The sequence below is a fragment of the Cherax quadricarinatus genome, unplaced genomic scaffold, assembly GCF_038502225.1.
Source record: "Cherax quadricarinatus isolate ZL_2023a unplaced genomic scaffold, ASM3850222v1 Contig1024, whole genome shotgun sequence".
Taxonomy (NCBI): Eukaryota; Metazoa; Arthropoda; class Malacostraca; order Decapoda; family Parastacidae; genus Cherax; species Cherax quadricarinatus.
The window spans coordinates 48050-68357 of record NW_027196050.1 but is presented as its reverse complement, the minus strand read 5'-3'; the positions used below and the strand labels follow the sequence as shown (position 1 = coordinate 68357).

General features: G+C 39.3%; 1 protein-coding gene across 1 annotated transcript in view; it reads right to left on the bottom strand.

Moving 5' to 3' along the window:
- Positions 1–3345: 3345 nt before the first annotated feature.
- Positions 3346–20308, bottom strand: part of LOC138851567 (RING finger and transmembrane domain-containing protein 2-like) — a 37413-nt gene continuing 20450 nt past the window's right edge. Inside the window, exons 5-7 of the mRNA XM_070080807.1 lie at positions 8788–8945; positions 7233–7448; positions 3346–4975 (exon numbers count right to left, since the gene is read on the bottom strand). Coding sequence (XP_069936908.1) covers positions 4742–4975; positions 7233–7448; positions 8788–8945 — 608 coding nt within the window. The 3' untranslated portion in view covers positions 3346–4741. The remainder of the gene's footprint in view (positions 4976–7232; positions 7449–8787; positions 8946–20308) is intronic.

The following is a 20308-nucleotide window of genomic DNA, read 5'->3' as shown; positions in this document are numbered from 1 at the left end:
ATTCACTAGAGCACACTGCTTTTTAACCCTGCTTGCTCTTCTGCTTTCTAGACTAATCTCTGGCATGGTAATGTCAGACGCTTTGCTAGTGTACAAGAAAATGCAATCCACCCAACTATGTCTTGTTTTATTATTATAATCATAACTAAGCACTAAACCCATAAGGGTCATAGTGTCTTGTTTTATTAATGTGCAACTTGTAAAATTCTGACAAACTTTCAAGACAGGATTTTCCATCCCTAAATCCAAGTTGTTTTTTTGTAAAGAATTTCATCTCCAAGTGTCCCAATATTCTTTTCCATACTATCTCCTCTAGAACTTCTGATGCCATGCACGTTACATTATTATTATTATAATCAAGGGGGAAGTGCTAAACCCATAAGATTTGCACATTACAGATACTGGCCTATATATAATTCAGCACCCCTTGTCTCTCTATACATACGTGTGCATGCATATACTTGCCTGTGCAGTTGCAAGGGTCAGTTCTCAGATCCTGGCCCTGCCTCTAACTTGCCACTCTTCAGATTCAGCAGGTATGATAGGGCCCATAAGGCCCTATTGTACCTGCTCTTAAAATTATGTATGGAGCCTGCCTCCACCACTTCCTCACCAAGATCATTTCACTTCCTAACCACTTTAAGACTGAAGAAATATTTCCTAACATTCTTGTGATTCATCTGTGCCTTTAACTTCCAATGGCATTCCAAGCCTTTACCCCCCCCCCAAGCCTAGACCCATCTGCAGTCTTCTTTGTCCTTCCCTAAGCTTCATAACTTTGCACTAGAAGCCTTTGCCACACCAGGCTTATAACCTGGTCCTTGTCTGCTTGTATTCTCCTCATTAGTTTAACATCATGTGAGAACTGAGATACCTCTGACTTTATCCCTTCTGTTGTGTCATTTGTGTGTGTAGTAAGCAAGAGAGTATGAGAGGAGAAAGAGAATGGGAAAATGCGAGAATGAGAGAGAAAACAAGAAAGAATGAGACTAACATTTATACAGATTTTCATATTCACTGACAAAAGTACATTTTTGAAAGTTGGGCAGATCACACTATATAGTGTATATATGCATGACAGAAAAGCTGTCAAAAAATCAAAATAATGTTCATCCATCTGGATTATTTTATGAAAAGGTAATATTGTAGCTTATGAGAGGTTTTTACAAAGCAGAAGTGTTATAAGAAGAGCAGAGTATATGGAGAGTAAAAGAAAGGTAAAGAGAGTGGTGAGAGAGTGCAAAAGGAGAGCAGATGATAGAGTGGGAGAGGCACTGTCAAGAAATTTTAATGAGGTATTGGGTAGATGGCGAGAATATTTTGAGGAACTTTTAAATGTTAAGGAAGAAACAGAGGCAGTAATTTCATGCACTGGTCAGGGAGGTATACCATCTTTTAGGAGTGAAGAAGAGCAGAATGTAAGTGTGGGGGAGGTACGTGAGGCATTACGTAAAATGAAAGGGGGTAAAGCAGCTGGAACTGATGGGATCATGACAGAAATGTTAAAAGCAGGGGGGGATATAGTGTTGGAGTGGTTGGTACTTTTGTTTAATAAATGTATGAAAGAGGGGAAGGTACCTAGGGATTGGCAGAGAGCATGTATAGTCCCTTTATATAAAGGGAAAGGGGACAAAAGAGACTGTAAAAATTATAGAGGAATAAGCTTACTGAGTATACCAGGAAAAGTGTACGGTAGGGTTATAATTGAAAGAATTAGAGGTAAGACAGAATGTAGGATTGCGGATGAGCAAGGAGGTTTTAGAGTGGGTAGGGGATGTGTAGATCAGGTGTTTACATTGAAGCATATATGTGAACAGTATTTAGATAAAGATAGGGAAGTTTTTATTGCATTTATGGATTTAGAAAAGGCATATGATAGAGTGGATAGAGGAGCAATGTGGCAGATGTTGCAAGTATATGGAATAGGTGGTAAGTTATTAAATGCTGTAAAGAGTTTTTATGAGGATAGTGAGGCTCAGGTTAGGGTGTGTAGAAGAGAGGGAGACTACTTCCCGGTAAAAGTAGGTCTTAGACAGGGATGTGTAATGTCACCATGGTTGTTTAATATATTTATAGATGGGGTTGTAAAGGAAGTAAATGCTAGGGTGTTTGGGAGAGGGGTGGGATTAAATTATGGGGAATCAAATTCAAAATGGGAATTGACACAGTTACTTTTTGCTGATGATACTGTGCTTATGGGAGATTCTAAAGAAAAATTGCAAAGGTTAGTGGATGAGTTTGGGAATGTGTGTAAAGGTAGAAAGTTGAAAGTGAACATAGAAAAGAGTAAGGTGATGAGGGTGTCAAATGATTTAGATAAAGAAAAATTGGATATCAAATTGGGGAGGAGGAGTATGGAAGAAGTGAATGTTTTCAGATACTTGGGAGTTGACGTGTCGGCGGATGGATTTATGAAGGATGAGGTTAATCATAGAATTGATGAGGGAAAAAAGGTGAGTGGTGCGTTGAGGTATATGTGGAGTCAAAAAACGTTATCTATGGAGGCAAAGAAGGGAATGTATGAAAGTATAGTAGTACCAACACTCTTATATGGGTGTGAAGCTTGGGTGGTAAATGCAGCAGCGAGGAGACGGTTGGAGGCAGTGGAGATGTCCTGTTTAAGGGCAATGTGTGGTGTAAATATTATGCAGAAAATTCGGAGTGTGGAAATTAGGAGAAGGTGTGGAGTTAATAAAAGTATTAGTCAGAGGGCAGAAGAGGGGTTGTTGAGGTGGTTTGGTCATTTAGAGAGAATGGATCAAAGTAGAATGACATGGAAAGCATATAAATCTATAGGGGAAGGAAGGCGGGGTAGGGGTCGTCCTCGAAAGGGTTGGAGAGAGGGGGTAAAGGAGGTTTTGTGGGTAAGGGGCTTGGACTTCCAGCAAGCGTGCGTGAGCGTGTTAGATAGGAGTGAATGGAGACGAATGGTACTTGGGACCTGACGATCTGTTGGAGTGTGAGCAGGGTAATATTTAGTGAAGGGATTCAGGGAAACCGGTTATTTTCATATAGTCGGACTTGAGTCCTGGAAATGGGAAGTACAATGCCTGCACTTTAAAGGAGGGGTTTGGGATATTGGCAGTTTGGAGGGATATGTTGTGTATCTTTATATGTGTATGCTTCTAGACTGTTGTATTCTGAGCACCTCTGCAAAAACAGTGATAATGTGCGAGTGTGGTGAAAGTGTTGAATGATGATGAAAGTATTTTCTTTTTGGGGATTTTCTTTCTTTTTTGGGTCACCCTGCCTCGGTGGGAGACGGCCGACTTGTTGAAAAAAAAAAAAAAAAAAAAAAAAAAAAAAAAATGGTGTGAAGGGATTCAGGGAAACCAGTTAGCCAGATTTGAGTCCTGGAGGTGGGAAGTACAATGCCTACACTTTAAAGGAGGGGTTTGGGATATCTGCTGTTTAGAATGACATCTAAACTGTTGTATCTATGTGCCTCTGCAAAGACAGCAATAGTGTGAATGGTGGTGAAGGTATTTTCTTTTTTTTTTTTTTTTGAGTCACTGCCTCAATGGGAGACGGCCAGTGTTAAAAAAATATATATACTGTACTGTATAATATCAATAAAAAGAAAACATTTACTTTGAAGAAATCTGTAAAACTTGACCTATAATAGTGGTGCACTTGGTAAAAATTTTGGTACAGTGAAACCTCAATTTAAGTGACCGATAGGAAGAAGCAGGAGTGTCCATAAAGTCAAGCTGTCGGTTAAATCTGAATGACAAGTGTTCTCTCATGATGGTAAGAATGGAAAATTCTAGATTTAATGGACTCTGTTGTTTCTGAACATTATCCGACCTCAGATTTTGTATTTTAAATTTGAGATCCAATAAATTAAGGTTTTACTGTGATAAAATTTAACTTAAGAGTAAAACACAAAAATATGCAAAAATAATAACTACTATATATTAATTAACCCACACTACCCTGTAACTGAACAAACTGGTGCACCATTTAGAAGATGGTTAAAATAAAATTATTCAGTAATCTAAGCATACCTATAATACAGTAAACCCCTGATGTAACAGACCCCTATGTAATGAAATTCAGATACAATGGCTTGATATAAAGGACTAAGTCTGCTGCATGGGGCACTTGCCCATTTGTGGTACTGTAATGTGTCATGAAGGCTCCCTATTCAACAGACCAAATCCGCTATATCGAGTAGCTGTCAGTTATGTAAACAATTTCATAACTTTGATGTAATGAACTTTAGTTCAATGAACACCACCTCTCTCCTCTATTAGTTCATTATACTGAGGGTTCTACACCATACATCGAGCATGAGTAAACAATTTATTATTTTAACCAACAGCCCCTCTGGACAAAAACAGCTTACTAGTATGAAAAGTACCTATTAAAAGTCTTAGGTACAGCTTAGTGGAAATATTATCTAGTTACAATTTTAACAAATGAGGATGAAACTCTTAGTTTAAATGACCAAACTTAATTACAACATAGAACTGAATAATGCTAACATATGCTCACTATTTAAAAATTAAATGAGATGTGTAGTAGTTAATGTTCTTAACAGTGTGTTATATTAAGAACAAAAACATCTCAATGCCATTATTAAGGGTGAAAATACATTCTTCGTGTTATTATAATCACTGGAATTCATTTATAGCAGTTTAAGAACAGTATCACTTCTCTGTAGTTAATGCCTGGTAGACTTCAAGGCATTCTATACTGTCCAATTATACCATCATTTATGCCATTTCAAGCTCTTGCATCAATAGAGTTGCATAAAATGGGTAGTGCTGCCATCTCTCCAAGCTGGATCATCAGCAACCTGCGTTCTGCACATTGGGCATGTTCGTTCCCGGTCAAACCAAGTGACAACACACTGTTCACAAAATATATGCTTACAACTTAGCATTGTTGGTAGAAGGAAGTCATCATGACATATTGGACACAAACCACCTGCATCTTCAAGCTGAGACTTGCTTGGAGTGGAACCATAATTCTGTGAAAGAAAATTAAAATTAATGTATGATGTTTTGTATACCTTGAGAGGTCCAATGGCTCCTCAGAAAGCATTTACCTTCCTGGCCATATAACACAGTCTAAAAATGCTACAAGTCCTCCTTTCTACTCATTAACCAGCCTAGCCTATCATTGGCAAAAAATAAATGGCCATAAATCCATGTACACAGACAGGATCCTGCTAACTGAAGCCTTCCCTAACTGGTAAAAGTTTTAGTCTGTCATTTTGCTTGCTTCTCTTCAGACATCAGATTAACCCTAGTGCTTTATTCATGATTTATTTTCAAACTGACAAAGCCTGCAATTGCAGTGTATTTCATGATGCTCTAAACCAGTAGGGGCCAATCAGCTCAAGGAATGTTGTAGTTTTGATCCTCTGTTCACTAGTCATTTGCCTGGTTTCTAATTAGAAACAATGCTGAATAACCCTCAGAGATTGAGAGATTTAGCGCTTTGATGAACATAACAATAACATATTTGTGAAAGTGGTTGCTAGTGTGGTTCAATAATACAATGTAATGTGGTGCCCAACCCATGTCATTTTGGAGAGCTCTATTAGGCCACAAGCTGATCCTGTAGTTCCTCTACACTGCAAGTTCCTTTTTTATTTTTCTTGTGCTGTTAAACGTTTGTTAGACTCTTAATAACAGTCTTCTGGGGAAACTTTGCCTAGCATGGTTCCTGAACTTTGGTTATAGGTTTTATACTGTCTTTTCATTGTATGAAGTTTAAAAGAAAATTAACAACAATTGTTGGCCTCTTGTCTCCTTCAGTTCTGTCTAGGATGCACTAGTGGGTGGTGCTCTCAGTTTTTCTACTGAAATCTTGGATAAGTTTATGCCTAACTCACAACAAACTGAAAATAAAAACTGGATATTTTGAGCCATCCTGTACCCTTATCAATGGCCAGAATGAGCTGAACTGTTGTCAAGTTCTCATTTCCAATTTTTGAAATTGTAAATTGTACCAGCCACTTTTATTATAAGTATGGCATTTTGACATTGTATACTGCCTTTCAGTTAGGAATTATAACCTGAGTAGGTCGGTGCAACCCAATTCATAACTTGGTGATCTATAGTCCAAAAAATTATTCAATAATTGATGATGATCAATTATTTTGAACAGCACACAGCAAGATTTTAAGGTGTCAGGTCTGAGCATCAAGACTGTTGGAACCATGCAGCATGTGGAGAAGTTTTTAAAGTTCTTCTTTTATAAAATCAGTCTTTAATGTAGAACAATCCAGTGAAATGCAGTTACCTGGCTATTTTACAGTACACGCGTCTTGTGAGAAAAGAGCCAGATTCAAATGCAAGGTTGCAGAGGGGTACAAATAAATGTGGTTACACACTGGCATTTTGAGAATGTGTACAATACTTTGGATAATGCAGGAAGGTCACAGGGAAGTGTGTTTAAATCACAGAGAATGCCAAGACGTTTCTCTAAGCTCTTTAGAAATCAAAGTTTGAAGAGATCAACAAAGCACAGAATATTTACTTTGACAAAGGAAAGGGTTTTCTATGTTGTCATGTATCCAGTAGCTAGGCTAATGGGGTAACCACTGGTTAGTGAGTGGAAAGAAAGACATGTGCCACTTTAAGGTTATATTATGCTTGCAGAAGCCTAAGTAAATTCAGGAAATCATAAAAACTACAGAAGGATAAAAAAAACTTTCTTCATCTAAGGTAAGTATTCTGAAGCAATACTGTAAATGACTAGAAATTATAAGAAAATTGCAGCAGTTACTTTTAGATAAGCTTCCAAGTTAAAAAAAATTACACACTCACCATTTACTTTGTTACAACTAATAATGCTATAATTATCATGCAGAGGAGAGGTTAAGGGAAATCAACCTGACGACACTGGAGGACAGGAGAGATAGGGGGACATGATAACGACATACAAAATACTGAGAGGAATTGACAAGGTGGACAAAGACAGGATGTTCCAGAGATTGGACACAGTAACAAGGGGACACAGTTGGAAGTTGAAGACACAGATGAATCACAGGGATGTTAGGAAGTATTTCTTCAGCCACAGAGTAGTCAGTAAGTGGAATAGTTTGGGAAGCGATGTAGTGGAGGCAGGATCCATACATAGCTTTAAGCAGAGGTATGATAAAGCTCACGGTTCAGGGAGAGTGACCTAGTAGCGATCAGTGAAGAGGCGGGGCCAGGAGCTCAGACTCGACCCCCACAACCTCAACTAGGTGAGTACAACTAGGTGAGTACACTTACCACACTATGAATAAACTTGACAATAGCAGACTGAAAGCATTTCATTTTGGTTACAATGTCAGGACCCTTGCAAACCATATATGTAGCTGATAGGAAAACTCCAAGTACTTTTCGTGGTCCAGCATATCCATCAAGTAGGTATGATAGCCAAGGCTGTATGGGAGCTAAGGATCGATATAACTGTGATCCCATCTCTACTACCAAGAAGTATTTACCCTGAAAAAGAGATCATACATATTAGATGATACAGTGCAATATGAGTAAAGATAAAATATATGGTAAATGTTATTAGTGTAATAGATCAATTTAAAACTATAGTAATATTTAATAATACACCACATTTCTGAGAAGAAATGACAAGACTCATTAAGCAAACAAAAAATTAGCGAAGAGCAATGCCTTAGTAATATGAATATTCTTATATAGTTGTAATTTTTAAGTGACAGACAAGACTGAATTTTAAAAGGAGTCACAAAATGTAGGACCAAATGCAGTGTACACACACAGTTAAATACTTCAACAAATTATAAAGACCACAAAAAGCTAATAATAAAAAATACAAGGCATTTGTGGCAATGTTGTATTGCCACATCTGCAAAATCATTTTGACAATATAAATGCCCAAAACAAATTTTATGAAAAGTCACACCTCTACTATTTGATAATGCTAATTTGTCTATGTACATACTTCACTGATGTAGGTAAGTGTGCATGTGCAAAAATTTAACATCTGTTCAGTCTACAAACTTTTGTAATTGGTAAAATATACCCAAACAATGAAACATTTACTTCCATCTTTGAAAGATTTACTTATGAAGCTTCTACCGAATTTGACCTGTCCAAATATTGTAAAAATATTTCACCTGCTTTCAACTGTCACAAACTTTTTAAAAGAACACTTATATATTTACTATATATATATATATATACAGCTCCACACTGTTTGGCTATCACAAAAAGAAACACTTGTGATAAGTGAAAAAAATAAGATCATCTAACCTAACCTTAATAACAGAGAAGCACATGTAACGACAAAATTAAGAGACTGTAAACCAGTAGGTACTGAAGGGAGTATGTTAGTTAAAAGACAATATGTAAACCACTAGGTGAGTATAAGAAAACTGATAGAAAATTTTTTCTAACAATACACAAGTAACCTGCACACAGGAGAGAGAGCAGCTTATGATGACGTTTTGGTCCGACTTAGATCATTTACAAGTCATATTAATGCACGAAGGTGACATGTAAATGGCTCAAATTGGACCAAAACATTGTCACAAGCTTCTCTTTCTTATGTGTGGGTTATCTGTGTATTGCTCCAGTCATGGTATTGTGCCTTTTTGTTCTTCCTAAATTTTTAGTCTTTCCCATGACAACACTTCAAGAAACAGAAAAGCCAGTCTACTTAATAAAGTATAAAGTGTTAAGTGCAGTTATTCTCAGACTAACAGCTCATGAACTAATGGATAACAAATATCTTTTTCAATCTTCACTTCCACTGATGATAAAAGTTATAATTGTAGTCTAACATTACAGCATAAAAGTCATACTGTACCCTATTCTGGTAGTGCATGATTGAGTGAGGCATGAGAGTGATGATTGTCTTCACCAATACTGTAACCAGCTTCAGTACATAGTCAGACACAATTACAATCCACATAAGGTCCATTACTCCATATCCCTCATGGTCAGGAGGGATTAGCAGGACACTTTAAAAATGGTAAATACAGTTTATTAGAATTATATTATGGTAGATAAAAATTTAAGTATAATAAGCTTTTCAGCTTAGATGAAAATGTTTACCCTTTTTTGTCACCTTACCCTGGTGGAAAATGGCTGGCATGTGTAATTTATAAAATAATATGAAAGCAAACATCAACAGCTGTCAGAGTACAGTAGTAGGCTTTCTGTATAGCACAGTGCAAATTTATGCAAAATGCAATTTACCACTAATCCACCTTGTACCCTAAAATACACTAAATTTTGAAGCCCAGAAACTAACATTTGCTATTAACACTGCCCACAGAAAAACAGATAAGCAACAAAATTTCATAAATAACTGAGAAACCAATGAACATCCCATACCCCCGGCCGGGATTGAACCCGCGGTCATAGAGTCTCAAAACTCCAGCCCGTCGCGCTAGCCACTAGACCAGCTAGCCACAATAAGATTCATCCAACTAGGTATATTTCTACACCATAGGAAAGTTAGCACAGGCACCTCTGTGACCACAAATGCAAGTTTTTACAGACGAATCTCCAGCTAGCGTGGCCGTGACGAACTCTAGCTCAAGTCCCTTCACTGCCGTCAACATGACTTAAGAAATCGTAATGACACGATTGCAAATAAACCATACCCCCGGCCGGGATTGAACCCGCGGTCATAGAGTCTCAAAACTCCAGCCCGTCGCGCTAGCCACTAGACCAGCTAGCCACAATAAGATTCATCCAACTAGGTATATTTCTACACCATAGGAAAGTTAGCACAGGCACCTCTGTGACCACAAATGCAAGTTTTTACAGACGAATCTCCAGCTAGCGTGGCCGTGACGAACTCTAGCTCAAGTCCCTTCACTGCCGTCAACATGACTTAAGAAATCGTAATGACACGATTGCAAATAAACCATACCCCCGGCCGGGATTGAACCCGCGGTGGCTAGCGCGACGGGCTGGAGTTTTGAGACTCTATGACCGCGGGTTCAATCCCGGCCGGGGGTATGGTTTATTTGCAATCGTGTCATTACGATTTCTTAAGTCATGTTGACGGCAGTGAAGGGACTTGAGCTAGAGTTCGTCACGGCCACGCTAGCTGGAGATTCGTCTGTAAAAACTTGCATTTGTGGTCACAGAGGTGCCTGTGCTAACTTTCCTATGGTGTAGAAATATACCTAGTTGGATGAATCTTATTGTGGCTAGCTGGTCTAGTGGCTAGCGCGACGGGCTGGAGTTTTGAGACTCTATGACCGCGGGTTCAATCCCGGCCGGGGGTATGGTTTATTTGCAATCGTGTCATTACGATTTCTTAAGTCATGTTGACGGCAGTGAAGGGACTTGAGCTAGAGTTCGTCACGGCCACGCTAGCTGGAGATTCGTCTGTAAAAACTTGCATTTGTGGTCACAGAGGTGCCTGTGCTAACTTTCCTATGGTGTAGAAATATACCTAGTTGGATGAATCTTATTGTGGCTAGCTGGTCTAGTGGCTAGCGCGACGGGCTGGAGTTTTGAGACTCTATGACCGCGGGTTCAATCCCGGCCGGGGGTATGGGCTGCAATATCCTCATACCTCCTTTAGAGTGCAGGCACTGTACAGTAGTCCTCCCAAATTTGTGGGGGTTACGTTCCAAGACCACCTGTGAATTTGAAAAAAACCTCAAATTCTGGACATTGTTAAAAAAAAAAGCCTATAAATGCCTATTTTTATAGTTTAAGCCCTAAAAATACCCCCAAAACATTTTAATTTAATTTCAAACTCAGCTTCATACATCACCCTTAAAAAAAAAAAAAAACAAAGAATGTAAAGATAAACCTGTATACAGTACAGCCTCTCCTCTCTTAATGACAGTTCTGTTCCTGAGACCATGTTGTTAGACGAATTCGTCACTAAGTGAGGAGCATACTATAGTGGTAGTGAGTTTGTGTCAACCATCTATGATATTGTTTTAATGTCACCTTTGCACCATTTGTAACATTTCTGGTAAATTTTTAAATGTTTATGCAGTAGTGTACTGTATATCGAAATAAACAAAATAGAGAAAATTGGCTCTAATATACATTATTTAGGTATGAATACTGGTCAGAGAGCCTGTTGCAAGTCTGAGGCATTGGTAAACGAGTATGTCGCTAAGTGAAGAGAGGCTGTACTGTATAGAAGTACCTTGATTTACAAGTGCCCCAGCTTACGAGTTTTCCAAGTTACGAGCCGTCGTTCAGTCTATTTTTTGCTTTGGGTTGAGAGCCAAAATCCAAGTTATGAGTGAGTTTCAGATACGCTGCCACTCGCAGAAGATACCGAGGAAATATCAAAAACCTTGATAATAACCAATGTATAACATCATTTCAATTTTGATACCAATGGTAGTGTCATCCTGCCAGAATGTTCTATAATGTATGCCCTAAGTAAAGAGAAACAATTCTGGAACATGTAACGTACATGTTCAGCAGGCCGGCTGGTTGGGTGGCCAGCTGGCTAGCTGGCTGGTTGGCTGGCTGGCGACTGGCTAGCTGGCTGATTTGCTTTGGTTGTCTGTATCTCATTCTGTCTGTATCTATCTCTGTCTCTGTCTCTCTATCTCACAGGTACACATAAATACAGTTATACATATTGTAAATTACCTAGGATAACTCCAAAAAAAATCCAGACAAAGTGCTATACAGTGGACCCCCGGTTAACGATATTTTTTCACTCCAGAAGTATGTTCAGGTGCCAGTACTGACCGAATTTGTTCCCATAAGGAATATTGTGAAGTAGATTAGTCCATTTCAGACCCCCAAACATACACGTACAAACGCACTTACATAATTACACTTACATAATTGGTCGCATTCAGAGGTAATCGTTATGCGGGGGTCCACTGTACTATGCTTGTAGATATAAGGCATAATAAGCATAACTGGCAAGTAATACACATTTTCACTTGTTCAGGAATCAGACGTGACGACTCTGCATCGTGTGTAATAACTGTTGATTCATGAGCAGCTCTCTCTCTGAGACAGAGAGACAAGAAGAGAGACAGGAAGACAGAAAGACAGATAAGCAGAGACAGAGATAAACAAAGACAGACATGTTTATGTGTAACAGTGAAAAATAAAGCCAAGGCAGTGCATGATCATCAAATGTCACTCCACTGCTGCACTGTCAGCAGTGGAGTGACACTCATCTTACACCATGCTTCATGGAGTTTCATATATACTCCAGCATTTCTAAAACACCGCTGGGACCTGGCAAAAAAGGCAAAAATCATTTCTTATTTATGCATTTTTCTTCTTTAAAAACCTGTAACAAAACAATTGAGGTGGTTTCTTGGGGCTGGAACAGATTAATGAGATTTCAATTAATTTCAATGAGGAAAATTGATTTGATATACGAGCAAATTGAGTTACGAGCTAGATCACGGAACGAATTAAACTCGTAAGTCAAGGTACCACAGTACTGCTATGTCTCCCACAGTGCTAGAATGTAAAATACCGATGTTACCCCCACATGTACTGTAATTCATGAAAGTCCATTTTCTTTGGTATACCATAACTCATGCAACCTAATTTTCTTTGGTATATGTATGGTAAACATATGGTAATAATTTAATTTAGCTGAATTTACATTAATATTTATGTTACAAAATTATTAAATTGTATTTTTCTTAATAGCATTTAGTGTTAAAACACAAAAAATTATATACTGTCATGAAATAATCTGCAAATTTGCAGGGAATTCCATGAACAATTATTAGTTAGGTTCTAAGGAAAAATCTGCGAATTACTGAAGCAGCAAATTCGGAACCGCAAACTCGCGGGGGTCCACTGTACTTCCCACCTCCAGGATTTAAGCCTGGCTAATCGGTTTCCTTGAATCGCTTCATAAATGTTACCTTGCTCACACAAACAGCATGTCAGGTCACAAAAACCACTTGCCTACACTAACTCTAATCTAACGCACTAGCATAAGCTGCCAATGTTCAAGCCTTAGCACTCAAAAGCCTCCTCTACCCCCCCTTGTTCCAACCCTCCCTCAGATGACCCTTGCCCCTCCTTCCTTCCATCCCATATTTATAGACCACCTAGTCATCTTATTTTGCTCTAAAGTGCCCAAACCATCTCAGCAACCCTTACTCAGCCCTTTGAATTATATTTACGGTTACCCCACACCTTCTAGTCTCCAGTCTCTGAATTCTCTGCCCAATATTCACACCAAATCACCCTCAAACGTGACATCTTCACAGCCTCAGCGTCCCTTTTGCTGAAATATTAAAAAGTCATGCCTCACACCCATATGAAAGTGCTGGTAGCACTATATTACACTATACAGGTCTCCTCAACATTTGCGAGGGTTAGGGGATCAAGAGCCTCGTGAATGTTGAAAAATCTCGAATGTTTGGTGTCCCAATATATTGTAGGGAAATATAATACAATACTGCTTCCTTAACTTGTTGAACCATGAACAATCATAAAATACATGAAAATGTCGTAAAATATTGTGCTAAATACATACAAGTTATGGTTTAATAACATGTATGTTATTAAATATCAGTGCCTCAACCACTGCCTCCACCAGTGCCTCAACCACTGCCTCAACCACTGCCCCCACCAGTGCCTCAACCACTGCGGCGCACTGCTCATATTTTGGTACAATTTCTTTCTTCAATTCTATCGTGTTTCTCAATTTCTTTACCAAAGGACTGGCACTAGCAAGTTTCTTTGGGCCCATGGTTAATTATGTGGCAGTCGTACTTAATCTATAAGCACCAAACAATGAATTATTGTGAAATGTTTGGAAGAGCGTGGAGACTAATGCTCACTCCAGCATAAACAAAGCCACATGTGTCTAATTTATCATCATAAAAGACACACTGACTGACGATGCCTCAACCACTTCCTCCACCACTGCTTCAACCCTTGTATTTTTGTACAATTTCCGTCTTCAATTCTATCATATTATTATTATTATTAATACAATAGAATTGAAGAAAGAAATAGTACAAAAATACGAGGGTTGAAGCAGTGGTGGAAGAAGTGGTTGAGGCATCGTCAGTGTGGCTTTGTTTATGCTGGAGTGAGCATTAGTCTCCACACTCTTCCAAACATTTCACAATAATTCATTGTGTTTGGTGCTTGTAGATTGAGTGCGACTGGAGTGGTAGAGGCATTGGTAGAGGCAGTGGTAGAGGCAGTGGTAGAGACAGTGGTTGAGACAGTGGTTGAGGCAATGGTAGAGACAGTGGTTGAGGCAGCGGTAGAGGCAGCGGTAGAGGCAGCAGTAGAGGCAGCGGTAGAGGCAGCGGTAGAGGCAGCGGTAGAGGCAGCGGTAGAGGCAGCGGTAGAGGCAGCGGTTGAGGCAGCGGTTGAGGCAGCGGTTGAGGCAGCGGTTGAGGCAGTGGTTGAGGCAGTGGTTGAGGCAGTGGTTGAGGCAGTGGTTGAGGCAGTGGTTGAGGCAGTGGTTGAGGCAGTGGTAGAGGCAGTGGTAGAGGCAGTGGTAGAGGCAGAGGTAGAGGCAGCGGTTGAGGCATGGTATAAAAAAAATCCTGCAGCACACAGTGCATAATGAGAAAAAAAAACTTTGACCGTTTTTTTTGGAATAAAACAGACTTTGCACTGTATTTTCGTATGGTATTTATTGTTGTATTCTAGTTTTCTTGGTCTCATTTTATAGAATGGAAGGCATATCATAGAAATTGAGATGATTTTGACTGGTTTTACAATGAAAAGTACCTTGAAATTGAGCTCAAAGTAGCAGAAATGTTCGATTTTTACCAAAGTTCAAAAGTAAACAAATCATGCCAAGCGTCCAATACACGTCAACTGGTAAGTCTAATATTCTTTTGCAAGTGCGCCAATATGATTCATACCATTTTTTACACTAATGCAGTAGTCTGCATAACAGTAAATCTTCTATTTTTTGTGAGAATAAAAATTCAAAGTGGAAAGCAAAAGAATGTAAGAGGGGCCTTGAGACGTGGCTAATGAACAGAGGAAATGTCATTTTAGTGCCAGGAATGTATTTCTTGTTTGTTCTGGACCCTATTCGGAAATTGGCATCTTTTGAAATTTGTGTGAAATTTTCAAAATTGCTAAATTCTGACCACTGTACTGGATAGCTGAAATTGGTAAATGGGTGGTTTCTTGCACTCATTCAATAGAAAAAATGGAGTTCTAGCGAAATATTCATGTTTTTTGTTGACTAGTACAGTGGAAATGGCCGAAAATGGGGCTCAAAGTGGGCAAAATCGCCGATCCGTAAACATCGCCGAGACCGCTAACTTCGCAAGAGCATAATTCCGTAAGTTTTCCATCAAATTTCATATTTTTGGTGTCATTATGATCGGGAAAAGATTCTCTATCTTTTCATAAGAATTTTTTTTTTTTTTTTAAATTTGGCCGACCCTGAGAACGATGAGGGAATTACTAGTGATATGAGCAAATTCGCCGATGACACAAAGATAGGTAGGATAATTGATTCAAACGTAGATGTTATGGAACTTCAGGAGGATTTAAACAAACTCTATTCTTGGTCAGAAAAGTGGCAGATGCAGTTCAATGTAGATAAATGCAAGGTTCTGAAGCTTGGGAGTGCCCATAACCCTAGTACAGTGGACCCCCGCATGACGATTACCTCCGAATGCGACCAATTATGTAAGTGTATTTATGTAAGTGTGTTTGTACGTGTATGTTTGGGGGTCTGAAATGGACTAATCTACTTCACAATATTTCTTATGGGAACAAATTCGGTCAGTACTGGCACCTGAACATACTTCTGGAGTGAAAAAATATCGTTAACCGGGGGTCCACTGTACTTGTAAGTTAAATGATGTAGAACTTAGCCATACAGATTGCAAAAAGGACTTGGGGGTTATGGTGAGCAGCAACTTTAAACCAAGACAGCAATGCCTAAGCGTACGTAATAAGGCAAATAGATTACTGGGATTTATATCAAGAAGTGTAAGCAACAGAAGTCCAGAGGTCATACTGCAGCTTTATACATCATTAGTAAGGCCTCACCTAGATTATGCAGCTCAGTTCTGGTCTCCATATTACAGAATGGACATAAATTCGCTACCGTCCTGCCAGATGACTGTGAAACAAAAACCTGTAACTGTTTTGCATGATGGTAGGATTGCTGGTTTCTTTTTCTGTCTCATAAACACGCTAGATAACAGGGATATCTTGCTACTCCTACTTACACTTTGGTCACACTTCACAGACACGCACATGCATATATATATACATACATCTAGGTTTTTCTCCTTTTTCTAAATAGCTCTTGTTCTTCTTTATTTCTTCTATTGTCCATGGGGAAGTGGAAAAGAATCTTTCCTCCGTAAGCCATGCGTGTCGTATGAGGCGACTAAAATGCCGGGAGCAATGGGCTAGTAACCCCTTCTCCTGTAGACATTTACTAAAAAAGAGAAGAAGAAAAACTTTATAAAACTGGGATGCTTAAATGTGCGTGGATGTAGTGCGGATGACAAGAAACAGATGATTGCTGATGTTATGAATGAAAAGAAGTTGGATGTCCTGGCCCTAAGCGAAACAAAGCTGAAGGGGGTAGGAGAGTTTCAGTGGGGGGAAATAAATGGGATTAAATCTGGAGTATCTGAGAGAGTTAGAGCAAAGGAAGGGGTAGCAGTAATGTTAAATGATCAGTTATGGAAGGAGAAAAGAGAATATGAATGTGTAAATTCAAGAATTATGTGGATTAAAGTAAAGGTTGGATGCGAGAAGTGGGTCATAATAAGCGTGTATGCACCTGGAGAAGAGAGGAATGCAGAGGAGAGAGAGAGATTTTGGGAGATGTTAAGTGAATGTATAGGAGCCTTTGAACCAAGTGAGAGAGTAATTGTGGTAGGGGACCTGAATGCTAAAGTAGGAGAAACTTTTAGAGAGGGTGTGGTAGGTAAGTTTGGGGTGCCAGGTGTAAATGATAATGGGAGCCCTTTGATTGAACTTTGTATAGAAAGGGGTTTAGTTATAGGTAATACATATTTTAAGAAAAAGAGGATAAATAAGTATACAAGATATGATGTAGGGCGAAATGACAGTAGTTTGTTGGATTATGTATTGGTAGATAAAAGACTGTTGAGTAGACTTCAGGATGTACATGTTTATAGAGGGGCCACAGATATATCAGATCACTTTCTAGTTGTAGCTACACTGAGAGTAAAAGGTAGATGGGATACAAGGAGAATAGAAGCATCAGGGAAGAGAGAGGTGAAGGTTTATAAACTAAAAGAGGAGGCAGTTAGGGTAAGATATAAACAGCTATTGGAGGATAGATGGGCTAATGAGAGCATAGGCAATGGGGTCGAAGAGGTATGGGGTAGGTTTAAAAATGTAGTGTTAGAGTGTTCAGCAGAAGTTTGTGGTTACAGGAAAGTGGGTGCAGGAGGGAAGAGGAGCGATTGGTGGAATGATGATGTAAAGAGAGTAGTAAGGGAGAAAAAGTTAGCATATGAGAAGTTTTTACAAAGTAGAAGTGATGCAAGGAGGGAAGAGTATATGGAGAAAAAGAGAGAGGTTAAGAGAGTGGTGAAGCAATGTAAAAAGAGAGCAAATGAGAGAGTGGGTGAGATGTTATCAACAAATTTTGTTGAAAATAAGAAAAAGTTTTGGAGTGAGATTAACAAGTTAAGAAAGCCTAGAGAACAAATGGATTTGTCAGTTAAAAATAGGAGAGGAGAGTTATTAAATGGAGAGTTAGAGGTATTGGGAAGATGGAGGGAATATTTTGAGGAATTGTTAAATGTTGATGAAGATAGGGAAGCTGTGATTTCGTGTATAGGGCAAGGAGGAATAACATCTTGTAGGAGTGAGGAAGAGCCAGTTGTGAGTGTGGGGGAAGTTCGTGAGGCAGTAGGTAAAATGAAAGGGGGTAAGGCAGCCGGGATTGATGGGATAAAGATAGAAATGTTAAAAGCAGGTGGGGATATAGTTTTGGAGTGGTTGGTGCAATTATTTAATAAATGTATGGAAGAGGGTAAGGTACCTAGGGATTGGCAGAGAGCATGCATAGTTCCTTTGTATAAAGGCAAAGGGGATAAAAGAGAGTGCAAAAATTATAGGGGGATAAGTCTGTTGAGTATACCTGGTAAAGTGTATGGTAGAGTTATAATTGAAAGAATTAAGAGTAAGACGGAGAATAGGATAGCAGATGAACAAGGAGGCTTTAGGAAAGGTAGGGGGTGTGTGGACCAGGTGTTTACAGTGAAACATATAAGTGAACAGTATTTAGATAAGGCTAAAGAGGTCTTTGTGGCATTTATGGATTTGGAAAAGGCGTATGACAGGGTGGATAGGGGGGCAATGTGGCAGATGTTGCAAGTGTATGGTGTAGGAGGTAGGTTACTGAAAGCAGTGAAGAGTTTTTACGAGGATAGTGAGGCTCAAGTTAGAGTATGTAGGAAAGAGGGAAATTTTTTCCCAGTAAAAGTAGGCCTTAGACAAGGATGTGTGATGTCACCGTGGTTGTTTAATATATTTATAGATGGGGTTGTAAGAGAAGTAAATGCGAGGGTCTTGGCAAGAGGCGTGGAGTTAAAAGATAAAGAATCACACACAAAGTGGGAGTTGTCACAGCTGCTCTTTGCTGATGACACTGTGCTCTTGGGAGATTCTGAAGAGAAGTTGCAGAGATTGGTGGATGAATTTGGTAGGGTGTGCAAAAGAAGAAAATTAAAGGTGAATACAGGAAAGAGTAAGGTTATGAGGATAACAAAAAGATTAGGTGATGAAAGATTGGATATCAGATTGGAGGGAGAGAGTATGGAGGAGGTGAACGTATTCAGATATTTGGGAGTGGACGTGTCAGCGGATGGGTCTATGAAAGATGAGGTGAATCATAGAATTGATGAGGGAAAAAGAGTGAGTGGTGCACTTAGGAGTCTGTGGAGACAAAGAACTTTGTCCTTGGAGGCAAAGAGGGGAATGTATGAGAGTATAGTTTTACCAACGCTCTTATATGGGTGTGAAGCATGGGTGATGAATGTTGCAGCGAGGAGAAGGCTGGAGGCAGTGGAGATGTCATGTCTGAGGGCAATGTGTGGTGTGAATATAATGCAGAGAATTCGTAGTTTGGAAGTTAGGAGGAGGTGCGGGATTACCAAAACTGTTGTCCAGAGGGCTGAGGAAGGGTTGTTGAGGTGGTTCGGACATGTAGAGAGAATGGAGCGAAACAGAATGACTTCAAGAGTGTATCAGTCTGTAGTGGAAGGAAGGCGGGGTAGGGGTCGGCCTAGGAAAGGTTGGAGGGAGGGGGTAAAGGAGGTTTTGTGTGCGAGGGGCTTGGACTTCCAGCAGGCATGCATGAGCGTGTTTGATAGGAGTGAATGGAGACAAATGGTTTTTAATACTTGACGTGCTGTTGGAGTGTGAGCAAAGTAACATTTATGAAGGGATTCAGGGAAACCGGCAGGCCGGACTTGAGTCCTGGAGATGGGAAGTACAGTGCCTGCACTCTGAAGGAGGGGTGTTAATGTTGCAGTTTAAAAACTGTAGTGTAAAGCACCCTTCTGGCAAGACAGTGATGGAGTGAATGATGGTGAAAGTTTTTCTTTTTCGGGCCACCCTGCCTTGGTGGGAATCGGCCAGTGTGATAATAAAAAAAAGATGACCTTTCAAACTTCAGAGTGCAAGGTACCACTACCCACCTTCAGGACTCAAGTCCAGCTAACTGGTTTCCCTGGATCCCTTCATATTACACTGCATGCACTCTAATAGCACATCAAGTCACAAAAAACACTTACACCTCCATTCACTCCTATCTAATAACACTCACTTAAGCCTCTAGCACTCAAAACCTCTTTTACCCCTTTTATTTCAATGACAACCGAGATACCTGCCTCACCACTGAGGTCTATCTCTTTTCCTCTTATAAATTCATAATCAGCCCTCCATATTCACAGTACTTTAATACAATTCACTTTAATTAGCAGTTATCGATTATCTAACATTTTTATTGAAAGGTCTTCCATGAATAACTTCAAAATTCTGAGGTTCCCATTTTGTTTTGGTTTTCCTAACGACTCCTAAATTAAAAACCTACCTAAAGATTTCACTGAAAATATGCTGGATTTCAAGCATCCAAGTCATTTTACACTTCTGAATGTTCTTTCTTATGAATGAAAATGTTCTAACTGAATGAAACATTTCCTAATAACATGTCCCGAGAGTGGTATTTGTGTTAATTGCACAGAAAGGCAAAGAGCAAAATCTGATAAGAAAATGAAAACAGAAAAAAAAGCAAGGCATGCTACAGATAGTAATGAAGAGCGAGAGAGGTGCAGAGCAAGCTTTTGTGATAATGTTTTGCTGTATATAGAGTTTTATCAAATCAATTGATTTTATAAAGCCACTAACTTGATAAAGCTGTA